Source organism: Podarcis gaigeae, assembly GCF_964106915.1.
Source record: "Podarcis gaigeae genome assembly, chromosome: 12".
NCBI lineage: Eukaryota > Metazoa > Chordata > Lepidosauria > Squamata > Lacertidae > Podarcis > Podarcis gaigeae.
In genome coordinates, this window is record NC_139688.1 from 32140990 (window position 1) to 32154178 (window position 13189).

The 13189-nt window shown below is 41.3% G+C and overlaps 1 protein-coding gene and 1 long non-coding RNA gene across 8 annotated transcripts in view; one reads left to right on the top strand and one right to left on the bottom strand.

The window, feature by feature from the left end:
* LOC310828268 overlaps positions 1-13189 on the top strand; it is an 89849-nt gene that overhangs the window by 36633 nt on the left and 40027 nt on the right. The window lies entirely within an intron of this gene.
* DGKB (diacylglycerol kinase beta) overlaps positions 10049-13189 on the bottom strand; it is a 251989-nt gene continuing 248848 nt past the window's right edge. For all 6 annotated transcript variants that reach the window (XM_083705272.1, XM_083705274.1, XM_083705275.1 and 3 more), the window contains one exon: positions 10049-10448. In XM_083705272.1, the coding sequence (XP_083561398.1) occupies positions 10341-10448 (108 nt within the window). In that variant the 3' untranslated portion in view covers positions 10049-10340. The remainder of the gene's footprint in view (positions 10449-13189) is intronic.

Genomic DNA, 13189 nt, shown 5'->3' on the forward strand with positions numbered 1-13189 from the left:
AGGGTATTTACAGCGCAGTTCTCTGAATATTAACTCAAAAGTGAGTCCAAGGGGACTTACTTCCAGGTAAGTTGGTACAAGATAGCAGCTTTAGTCTATCACGTCTTTCCTCTCCTTGACATCCCTACTGTAAATACTGCCCAGAAAGCAACAGAAACACTGCCAGATTCTGTCTGGATAAAAAAGAAATTTCTCATATTTTGGATTTATTCATCAGTTCTGCATTACTCTACATCATTTCAAAATCTGTTCAGTTTGCATAGATAGCATGTTCTTAAATTGTACATATTTTCCCTATTAAATTCAGTATATATACCTCTACCATAGGTGATTGTATTTATTTTCTGTATTGCACGATTGCTTCACAATACTAGAAATGCAAGGAACTGTTATTGTAGTATGTCGTCACTGATGAGATTATTTTTGTTAGGTGTTTAATGAAATTACAATTTTAGTAGTTACTGGAGGAGGGTTACATAGGCAATGGCTGATGTCGATGGTGGTGATTGACATTTGTTTTCTTAAGGACAACATAGTTCAGGGTTTTTGTTTGTTTGCTTTTGTGCAATTCGCCTGATACCATACATTCAGCTCAAGCAGCCGTCTGAAACAAATATCAGATAGGGTTGCCATAATTCAAACAGTGAAAATCGGGACAGAGCTTTTTTCTCTTTTTTGCCCTCCAGATTTTTTTTTATTTTTGGCCAAAGTTGTTGGGCTTTTTTGAACTATTTTATAGAAAACAGACAAAAACGGCACTGCCAACCTGGGCTACCATACGTCCGGATCCCCTCCCCCTGGATATTTGCCCAATTTCGGCCAGGACACTGCTACCAACTGCAGTGTTACGGATATGACCCAGAAATTCCAGACGTATGGCAACCCTATATAAGAAAACAGTTTTCTGCCCTAAAGCTTTAGCCAATGTGGTGCCCTCTGGATGTTATTGAACTACAGCTCCCATCATCCTTGTGCACTGGCAATACTGGATGGGGCTGATGGGAATTGTAGTTCAACAATATCTGGAGGTCACCATGTTGGGTATCCCTGGTGCATTGTATATTACTATTTCATGGCCAGATTTATTGTTTTCTTACTGACTACATTGACAATACTCTCTATCCTGCTGATACAAGTGGGTGAGCTATGCATGGCTTGCATTGGATTGGCCAGGAAACAAGCTGTTGCTCCCTAATTCAGATGTGTGAGCAATTTGGCCTGGCCAAAAGCTCCCAGAGACCTCAAACACCATCCCATCCTGATCTCCCAAGCCCCCTTTACCTGGCTGCTGCAGTAAACAACAAAGAGGGGAGGTCTCTCTCTACCTCTTCCACCTGGTGCCTGATACGCTGCAGAACGGTGTGCCAAGAGAACCAAAGGTTCTTGTCACCCCTGGGAAATGTAGTTTTCCTCAAGCACTATGGTGTCCTTCTGCCTTGGCATGCTGTCCTAAATGGAGAGGGAGAGACTTCTGTCTTTCTTTTCCTCACAGATGCTTGTCACCAGCAGCCAAACCAGCCAGGTACCGTAAGTGGGAGATAAGAGAATGAATGGTTTGGAGCAGGGGTCAGCAAACCTTTTCAGCAGGGGGCCGGTTCACTGTCCTTCAGACCTTGTGGGGGGGCGGACTATATTTTTTGGGGGAAAATGAACAAATTCCTATGCCCCACAAATAAACCAGAGAAGCATTTTAAATAAAAGCACACTTTCTACTCCTGTAAAAACACCAGGCAGGCCCCACAAATAACCCAGAGATGCATTTTAAATAAAAGGACACATTCTACTCATGTAAAAACCCATGGATTCCCGGACCATCCGTGGGCCACATTTAGAAGGTGATTGGGCCGGATCTGGGCCTTAGTTTGCCTACCCATGGTTTGGAGGGAAGGAGGGTTGGGAATTACTAGTTGGGAAGCGGCTTGGATAAGAATTATCACAATTTAATCCAAGATTTGGAGGTCCCAATATTCGCCATTTCTGTTGAATAAACATTATAACCCCCCAACCCCCTCCCTATATCCAGGCTAAGGAAGTACAAATTTTGCCAATATCTTAATTCACTTCCAATGTAAACATATGGTCTGTACCTTCTTCATGGCCTTGCCAAACGCTTATCTTCTACCTTTCATCTGTCCCCATATCCCTAGTGCAGACTACCACGCTCTCTCAACACATTACCTTTATTCACTTCCAAGGTCTCCCACCTCATTCTTCCTAACTTCCTCTTATTCTTAGAGCATTCGTCCAGTGCCCTTTTCACGCTAGTACCCTTTCAAGTGTTCACATCCACGTTCCTACTAAAACAGCAGCAATGCAACACCCCCAGTGCTTCAGTTCCATCTTGGTTTCTAAAACTGTAAAACTGGACATGAATGGCATTTATAGTAAGTTCAGGGTCAAACAGCACATTACGGGGGAGAACTGTGATCGTATCATGCCAGGAGGAAAAAATGCAAAGGTATATCTTTTTACCCAGGCTTTTTTGGATAGGGGGTGTTAATAGTTGCTTATTTCCTGCAGATAATTTTATTCACTGGTTGCGGTTTTAACTGCACAACTATATTTTGATTTTTTTTGTGATGTAATCTGCGCCGGGGCCTTTTTATGCATGTGAGGTGATAAATGTGCTAAATAAATGAAAAGTAAATAAATAATAGTGCCTGACCATTTTGAAATTTTCCTGCTGGAAAATTCAGTGTCCTGGTTTCACAGTGGTCAATCCATAGAAAACCTACAAGGAGAATCTGAGTGCGACAGGGCTCCCCCTACTTGTGATTGATAACTGATATTCACAGGCATAATGCTTCAGATATTGGGAAATAGTGCACAGCCATCCTGGCTAGCATAGAAACAGCATATCAGTAGCGTCTAGCTGGATTGATTTGCATTAGGGAATTGGTAGTTAACCCTCCATGCATCTTAGACCAAAACCAAATTGCCTCCAGTTTTGCTTCCAAATAAATAAACAAAGATGTTGGAAGATATAATAATGGATATTCTAAACCACATCTGTTCCAGCCCTCGCTGAATAATCTGCTCTCTCTCTCTCTCTCTCCCTTTCATGCATCTGTTGATCACTGTTTTCTCAAGTTAGTGAGGTATAACTGTTTTCAACTGTGTAAACCAGCCTTCTCCAACCTAGAGATATTTTGAACCCCCATGATTCCTGACCACTGTCCATGCTGGCTGAGTCTGATTGGAGTTGTAGTAGAGCAAAACCTGGAGGGCATCAAGTTGGGTAAGCATCATGGTGCAAAGCATCACGATGGTACTGTACAAGTAAAGAGATGGGCAAGAAGAAAGACAGACTAAACTCAAGCATTCAATTTCTTACCAGACCAGCTAAGTGGTAACTGAGTTTCTTAACTGTGAGAAATGAATGCTCTTATCTGTTAATATTGTGTGTACAATTGAAGCCATCTATAAAAGTGCTACCTAGCACCAAATGTGGAGGAACCTAACCAAGCCTGCTTCAGGTCTGAAATAAGCCCAAGGGCAGTAGTGGCTTGTGCTGCATATATTTTAAAACATGCAAGTCAAAAGGTAAGACTAGAGCCGCTGCACCCCATTTGTTGCTACACAAGAGAGAAATGCCACTTTCTGCAACTCCTGAGCAGCGTACGATTGTGTGAACGTAGCGATATAAGCTTGAGTTTGCTCTGTTGGCCCATGCCTATGTGCAGCAGAGCACAGGCGCGAACTCTTAGGCAGCTAAAGGCACGCTAGCTAGTCTACATTCTGATCTCAGTCCCTGGGGCTGGCAATCTCTGTGAATGACACTCTGTGTTTATTTGAAAGCAGCACTCGGTAAATATTGAATTGTGCTAGTCTATCATCAACACAGGTGTTGTTTTTTCTGTAAATACCAAAACGCTGCAGTGACTGCTTACTCTTTCGTATGACTCACTCTTTGCAAGCCGTCCCAAGGTGCTTCTTCAGCAAACTCTGAATCATAGCTAGGAAACATGTGAAATGGCTCCATGCTAGAAGAGTCTTGGAGATGCGAGGAGATTCACTGAAGAAAAGGGAAGGAAGGATTCAAGTCCATAGCATCAGGCATTTTGGAAAAAGAGGCAGTGGCAAGTGACATGAACACTGTCTTTTTCTTAGAAGGTGGAAGCTGCCCACCCACAACTCTTCTTCAGCAAGGTGTGGTTTTATAAAACACTGCCAGAGTTTTAGAAACACACCATTCCTAATAAAATAGGAGGATGATTTACTTTCTGGAAGCTCGACTTTCTCCACTAGCGCCAACCCTGTGTGATGATTTTTGGCTTTTTTACTTACTAGCTGAAGCCCAGATTCATAAAATGTCTGAAGCAACCAAATGGTTCTAAATAACACCACCTGCCTCTATGTCCCAGTTTCAGAAGTTTGTCCCCAGGCTAGGTTTGCAGAGGAATCTCCACCATGTTAACTCAGAAAGAAGTCGCACTGTGTTCAGTGCCTTATTCCCAGGTGTACGCAGCCCAAATTAGAAGAGTAAATAACAAATATATTCATCTTCATTGCACAACAATCCATGGCGTTTTTCTTTACTTAGTGATGGGTACTGCTGAATGACAACTCCCATCACCCTTATGACTGGTCGTACTGGAGTTGATGGGAATTGGCTGGGGTTGATGGGAGTTGGAGGCCATAGGTTCCTCACCCTGGACTTACAGGCTAAGGACTAACCTATGAATACCTTCAACCTAGATCTAAGTTGATCCACTGCTACTCAAAGATTCTTGCATTCTAACTATCACTCACCCCACCCAGCTCCATCAAGCGTGCAGCAGTACAGACCTCTGTGATTCATTCAAATAATCCCTCAGCACAGGTCAAAGAGCCCTTTAACCCGGTTTGTCCTGGAAACACAATCACTGGGTTTGTTTGTCCGCAGAACCTCTGCAACACACTTCTTTCTTTTCTAGATAACTCTCCCACACAACACAGCAAATGACTTAATCTTATATTTGGACATATTTCTTAACAAGCCTTGTTGTAGTATCCACCAAGGGAGGATAAGGGATGAGGGAGAAATTGGATTTGGTTCACACCTAAAGATGAATCTGCACTTTCTGAAACAATAGGAGAACCAAAACACAACCATCCACCCAAATTTGTGCTCATCCAAATTTTGCAATGCAATTCTCCAATGTTTACAAAAATGCATATATTAAGGGAAAGTGTGCATAAACATGAATATATTAGTGAGAACAAAATATAAATATGCGTTATATTAGGAAAATTGCTGGCAAAATTCTGTACCTTAGTCAAAATGGCGTACATAAATGTGCCTATTAGGAAAAGTTGACATAAAATGCTGATGAATTTTTAGGAGGACTTTTTTTTAATTCTGCAAATTGCTGCAGAAATGTGGAGAACTGAATTTAAGATTGGAAAAATAATAAATGGACAATACTGAAATTGACTGATCCATCCACCGCAGTCTTCTGTCAAGGATCTGTTGAAACAGCTAGCTACCGACAAATATTTGTACCACAATTAAGCAGCAATTTCGCTTTCTTGCATCCTGTAGTCTATGCCCCGCATTCACCCACTGTGGCAAGTGTGATACTTCTTGTGGCTTCCTCAAGAAGTCTGCTGCTCAAGAAGTCTGTGCAGAAAGCAATAACCTGAGCAGGACTTTCCTTCAAGACCATTGTTCAAGGACAATAGGTGCAGGGCAAAGGACTAGCTCAGTGGTCCCACCTGTGTAGTAAATTCATGCGCAAGATACCAGAGCAGCATGAGGAAGAACCATAGGGAAGCAGATCTCACACCACTAAAATTATGATTAGATTTTAGTTTTCGGAGAAACTATGTGTCAGGGGTTCAGGAGCAGAGACACAGGAGATGGAGCAAATGGAGAGTGAGGAGGAATCCGAGGGGGGTGTAGGCAGTGACAGTGGTCAGAGAGATTCCACGAGTCTCTCCAGCGAATCGGAAGATTCACTGAAAGGAGCGCCGATGGCCAGGGCAAGGGGGGTGCCAAGGGGGAAACCCCAGAAGGAAGGGGCCAGCGGGGACTCCCTGAGCAGCAGTTGGAAATCAGGACCAGCTTCCCCACCAGAGCGCAGTGGGGGGGAGGAGTCCCAGGCATCGGGACCAGTGTTCTCACCACCAGAGAGAGGAGATGAGTCAGGATTGACCACGCCTCCATCGGAGAGCGGGGAAACGGTCAAGAGGAAAGTCACAGGCTGGGCGCGCGCGCCAAGTTCAAATGTACAGGCGAGCGGCACAGCAGGTAGCCCGGATAGGGAGCCAGGTCCTAAAGCCCGCCGGAAGGAAGGGCAAGACTCAGGGGGGGTCAGCGTCAGAAGAGTCCAGGAAGGAGGAAACCCCAGGGGGCAGAAGGACCCAGAGGAGGAAGGAACAGCGCAGGAGGTGGAGCCGGGCTAGGATCTTAAACTGGTGCGGAAGGGATAGTGACTCAGAGGGGACTTCGCCGATCTAGAGTCAAGACGTAGGGCTGCACGCTCTGGGGTTTGAAATGGAAACTAAACTTCAATAAAGACTTTTGTACATTACATCAACCGGGCGTTGGTCCTCTGTGAGCTGGGACCTAGAGGCAGCTCTGACACTATGCCTGTAATATTATCACACAGTTACATCAAGGAGTTGGGGCTGTTAAAGAAAAAAAGTGTGGTTACAAAGAAGGTGAATATCATTTGTAGAAAACTGTACTCATAATGTGAAAATATTTATTACCTATAGCCATAATTTCATAAAATCAATGAACATGTCATGTGATACAGTATGTGCAAGATGGATTTGCCTTTGAGTCATGGATATCTGAAGTAGCCATTGCATCAGATATAGGTGTACATTTGTTTGTAGCTTACAAGAGAATTATAATTCTGACACTATAGTTAACATCACTGGACATGATGAACTGTACATCCTTAGGTTTGGAGACAGACATATCTATTGTGAACCACCCTGGTTCTTTGGATGAAGGGCAGTATACAAATTTTAATAATAATAATAATAATAATAATAATAATAATAATAATAATAATAATATCATTTCTTAGCCTAATGATGAATGTTATGTTAAGTGGCGTTAGTTTGCTAACATTTACAGAACATTAAGAGTATTTTTCACGTACTGTACATTGTCTTTGCCAGCAATATACTGCTTCTGTGTTCTTCAATTACACACAGACGAAATCTACCAAATCCTATAATGTACTCAAACTGTATCTAATGTACTTACATCCATGCACAATACCGTGCACAACAGAAAGATTTCATGTTGTTTGCATTTCATAAGGATGAACAAATCAATAGGAAAAGAGATTTGATAAATCATTAGCAAAGTATGAGATAGATTAGAAGGTGCGAGGGCATTAATAAATCATGCATTTCAAGCAAGTTGCTCTTCTTGGTGGAATGCCTGAAAGCAAAGCATGCAAGGATGAAACTCAAACTAAAAGGGGAATGGGTTGAAAATCACAGTGGCTTCCCCCAAAAGCAGTTTGCTATAGATGTATAAGTTTATACGTAACATAGAAATTGTTGGCTGGGCTGGCCTTGACCATAAGACAGCGGCACTTATATTGCACAAAACAAGCTGCTTTGCAGTTTTCCAAGCTGTTAATACATTTTTCCAGGGAGCCATGGGTGGGAAGTAAGGTACTGAGCACAAAATCATCACAGCAGAAATTCTTGGAATTGAGAACACAAAAAAGGCAGCAATATCATCAGTTGTTTTGCAATTATAAAGGAAACAAGCCAGTGACACAATTATGATGGCCATAACTGTGAGTCTTCCGAATCCAGTGTCTCTGCTGCGCATGCAGTAACAGGACCCTTAGAGGCAGCTTCTAAACTTGCTCCCCATTTGTTCACATGAGCATTCTGAAATACAAGATACGAAACCTCCCCAAGGTCAATGGACGCACACATGAGCCCATCTGATTGGGGTGACCAGTTGATTCATGGACTACTTTTATAAACACAATAAATAAATAAATAAATACTTAGTAAGAATTAATTGTAATTAGTGAATTTCAGTCCCCTTTCTTGGTACAGGCACTGCCAAAGTGGTCAAAAGCTTTCAAAAGAGGGTTTTGATCCCAAACGCTGACTTTTGCACCAGCCAGTCTTCCTTGAAACCTCGCTTTGCTAAATCTTTGGTGGAAATGTGGTTTATCAGGCATGTGGCTTGGTTACGATGCGGCACACCTACTGCTTCATAGGCTAATAAGCAAGACTGCTCGGAAGTTTGATATATTATGAAGATTTAACGTGGAGAAATTTTTGGCTTGGTTTCAACCACTGCATTTCTTTCCCAGATATGCTCTTACATGTTTAGATGTACACTTAAAATATTAAAGTATGGATGTGGCAAACAGACAAATGTATCGTACAAATAACACCTGTCGGAGAGACAGGATTGGCTGAGTCTCCATGTTGAGTCAATGCTCAGCGACAAACCCAGGGTTTCGTCTTGTATTATGTGTAATGGTTCTCCAGCTCAGATGCATGTTAGCAATGCTTCTTTTATTCTAACACTATAGTGTGGGCCCATATTTGCGATGGAAATATTTTGAAGTTTGATCATGTGGAACGAAACAGCCTATTATGTAATGTGCTTATTGGGGGGGGGGGGAAGCCTCCCTCTGGGTACTGCGAGGACTTGTTTCCATGGACCAGCATCAGCGGGCATTTAATTGGAAAGCTTGCAAATATCAGATAGGCTTAGGATTTAAATATGTGACGTGATTAATTAATATGTTTAATGCCAAATTTGGAAGAAAGAAAGACGTTAAGTGATTAAGTTAATTTTATAAGAACATTAGTTTTGGAAAACTGTTAAAATGATATACATTGAAATTCAACCAGGGGAATATGGGGAAGTCACTTAACAATGTTACAAAGATTGGTTTAAATAGGCTGAGATTTATGTTTGCTTGTGTATTTGTTTGTTTGTTTTAAAAAAAATATTGGAAAATTAATTAAAAAAAATTGGGGGGGGGGGAGCATCAGTGGGCATTTACACAGAGCCCATAGCCCAGCAGAGGCCCCAGTGGCAACTGTTTCCTGGGCTTGCTCCATTGATGAAGGAGACTCAGGCAGGTGCGGCAGGGGTGAGCCACCCCAGATGTCTTCGCTGAGGGGGTGACATTTGGCACGCCGCCCACCCGCAACTCCAAAGCCTACCCTGAGGTGGCGGGGGAAGGGGGGAGCTGTGCCGCATTCCCCCCTTCCCCCTTCGTTTTGACAGCTGGGGGAGGCTTGGAAGTCGTGGGTGGCGCACCAAATGTCTGCCATTGGCGTCTCCCTCTGCCCCCATGGGTGGCTCGCTCCGCCCCCAGCTGCAGGGCGCGTGCGCCGCTCTGTGCACCCAAGCGGCTATCCCACGCCTGGGAGGGCACCCTCTGTGCCCCGCCTCCCCTTGGGAGTGCGGGCATACGCTCCACCTCTGGACTTTCTAGGAAATGGTCTGTACTTTCCTGGTCTACGTCCAAGCACTTTTTTCTTTCTTTCCCCAGGAAAACCCACTTTTTACAGCTGAATCGGAGCAAATGGCAATTTGGGTTTTCCTGCCAATTGCAGTTTGCTCCACTTCAACAGGCAAAGTGGGGTTGCTTGTGGATATCGGCAGGGCAAAGAGAAGAGTGCTCAGGCACAGACCTGAAAAGCTTCAACCTGTGTCCTTTCTTACAGAGGGGCCCCCCCTGCAGGGTGTCTGCCTCGCTCAAGGGCCCTCCGAAAACTGGAAATGAGGCTGGTTGCTTCCTGTTCTGTGTGAAGTCTAAGAGAACAAGATAGCACAAAGAGTTCATGTGCCAGGCTTTAAATGATCAGATCTGCACTGAATTCAATGGGTGAGATTTAAGAGGGATGGCTGGGCAAATACTAGGATGAACGTTAGTTATTCCTCAGAATTAATGAGGAAAGGAAGCCAACCAAGGCTGCAATAAGCCTCATGGCACTTTCTTCAGAAGATGCCGGAGTAGTCCAATGGGTTAAATATGCCATCTGAAAGACCAATCTGAGGTTCACATCCTGGGAAAAATCACATTTCCAACAGTGTTGCATCCCCCTCCCCGCCCCCCCCGCCCCACAGCATATTTAGCCTGCAAATTAGTAATGGCAATGCATGCAACAAAAATATGCTTTATCACTTTATGTAAACATTAGCTTTCTTCATGCAAAATGCCTACAAAACTGTGGCAATAAATTATTCTAATAGCATCGTTTTACATTAGCTCAGTCACAGAAACTGTTATTCCAGATTCCATGATTATGCAGTAGAGAACATTTTCAAACCCTTGAAAGGTTTCCAGCGTACATATTCCAAATCCCTGCTAATTTGATTTTATAAGGATTTAACTAAAAGGAGCTTATTCTTTGCTGCAGTTCCTTGTTCTCTTAATGATGGAAGAGAAGAGCCCAGTTCTGGGAGGTGGTCCCATCAGGATTGGAGCTTGGTTCTTGTGGGTGATTTTTATCTGGTGAGAGAGAAAAGAATTGTTACCTAATCGAAAGATGTGATAGCAATAGATCACAAAAAATGATTATTTTCAGTTTCCTTATTAGTTACACATCCAACAGCAATTTTATTATAATTTCTTGTTCTTATTCTTGTTCACAATCTAGTTCTATTATACATTCTAGTTCACAAATAATGTTTGTTACTTTAAAAGAAGCAATTGAACAATGCTATGTTAAAAAAATAGGGGAGGTGAATGAATGAATGAATGAATGAATGAATGAATGAATGACCATTGCCTAGGCAATTATTGGTGTATGGAAAAAAATCACACTCATGGTTGGGCAGAATCTCAGTTATCAGACATAATTCTAATTATACAAATTAACATCATAAGGTGTTGTAAAAAACCATTTTCCTTTTTTAGATTTTTTTATACACACACACACACACACACCTGAATTATATTTATCTGCACAGTTCTAACTGATTATTGATCTGATTGACATAGTTTTTTTTATTAAAAAAATAGTATTAAATACCTGCTTCATTTCATTTAGACAATCCATTTAATACTTAATTACTAAGGTCTTTAAGTGGTGTACAAGAAACTCAATACAATGAGAATAAAAAATGAATTAAAAAAACCCATAAGTAAGTATAGCTATGTTGTAGGTATTTCTATCAGATCACAATCCTACTATATAATAGATGTTTATGTGTATTTTGATGAACTGGTTAGAGTGAAAGATTCTGGGCCATTTGGGCTGGGGAATACTATTAAGTATTATGTACTTAATAGTGTTAACTTATTTTTAGTTGCTATTTTGTTACTATTGTTTTGTAGATTATAAACGCTATGCTGATTCATTAATCATAGAGTACGACTTATAACTGTGATGTTCAGCATCTTTTTTTGGTTGTTTGTTTGTTAATAGTGTTTTATAGATCGCAGTTGCTTTACTGATGATTTGTTCATTTACATCACATGATATATGCTACACTTGTTGGGGTTCCATTATGCTATTCTTATTTATTTTTTGCAAGCCGATTTGGGATTCATTTGAATGGAAAGCAGCACAGAATACCAGTCAACCAACTAAAATTATAAAATGTCTTCAGTAGGCCCCAGAAGTTCAACAGGGATTGGGCACGTCTGACCTCAACTGGAAGGGATGTCCATAAATTTGGTCCACAATACTGAACACTTGGCTTTTGATAGATACAAGCTGCATCAAAGCCAATGGGGAATGCTAGCAGGGATTTTCCAGAAGATATCAGGGATCAGGCAGGGATATAAGGGACCAGGGGGTTCTGACCCAAGGAAATGTAAATGCTGCATAAGGCTACATACCTGCTGCTTTGTTCATGGCTACACTGACTAGGGTAATGGGCCCATATTTTATCCTACCAACTGCTGGATATAGGAGATAATTCCCTCCACAGCCTGCCGTTTCTGCCATCCCCTGTATGGCAGCTCTATGAGTAGAAGCCATTTCTACTGTGCTTTGCTCTGCCGCTAGATGAGACTGATAATGATTTTTTTGTACACATCACAAATTAAAAATAAGACACTTGATTACAGTAGCATGCCTTATTTATACTTCTCCTAATCACATTGTTCATTGCTCTTAACGTGAACTTCAGTGCTGAATTTCAAAATAACCATTAGGAATTAAAGTCAAAAGCCAACTTACTAAAAAGGTCAAAAATGATGGAGTAGCATTCTAATTTGTTAATTAATTGATAGTAAAATCAAATCAAATATTGAAAGGCCTGTTTAAAACACCATGAAAGACTGCTTTATAGCTACTCATTTTGATTTCTTTGATATAAAACTAGAAATCACCTTAAATGAGACAACCTTAACGTAGATTATGTCTCCAATTTTCTCTAATTCAAGTCTAAATTAGAGAAGACATTTTATGAATGTATGCTATGCTCAAAGCTAATTGAAAGCAATTATCAAAGTGGCATTTTGTCTGTGACTTTAAGATACATTGTAAGGTAATAAATGATTCTCATTATGTAATAAAAAGGTCACATCTTGCCTTTGGGCTAGTGACGCTAACAGTTTTTCAAAAGCTATCTGGGACATTTTCTTTAGTGAACTACGACTAATACAAGAACCATCACTTATTAAATATCAGTTGTCATCTGCACAGTATCCACATCACAAATGAGTATTTCTTTCAAAAAGAAACACCGCCTCATTAAAACTGGCAAAAAATATATCTCTTAAAGTGCATACCTGACATTTTCAAGCTAAAATGAATATCCTTCACTTGTCATTCACTAATAGTAATGTGTGTGTGGTGGTGGTGGTGTATACTGAGAGGACAGGCTCATTAAAATAGGGAACAGCCCGCTTCTTGGGGTGGAAATTTACTTTACAATCAAAAGAGACAGAAATGTAAAAAATTCAACAGGATAAGTGGGTTTTATTTAACTCTTCTAGAATCCTAGCTTACTCTTCCCTATGCTAACATATGTGAAATTGTATGCATAACTCTACCAGAATCGCTAAAATAAAAAAAGGCTCTAGGCAACATTCATTTGTAATTCCTGCAAATTCACCCAATTAGGCACCCTTTAGAGTATTAGTGGCTACATATTTCTTCACAATATACCAAGCAGAAAGCAGCCATCAAGGTACAGAACATAATGAATTTGGTATTAGAAACTGACACCGCCAGCTTCTGGAACCTTAGTGTATCAAAACTACTAGGTATATTAATAATTCTTCCCATACCAAGAACG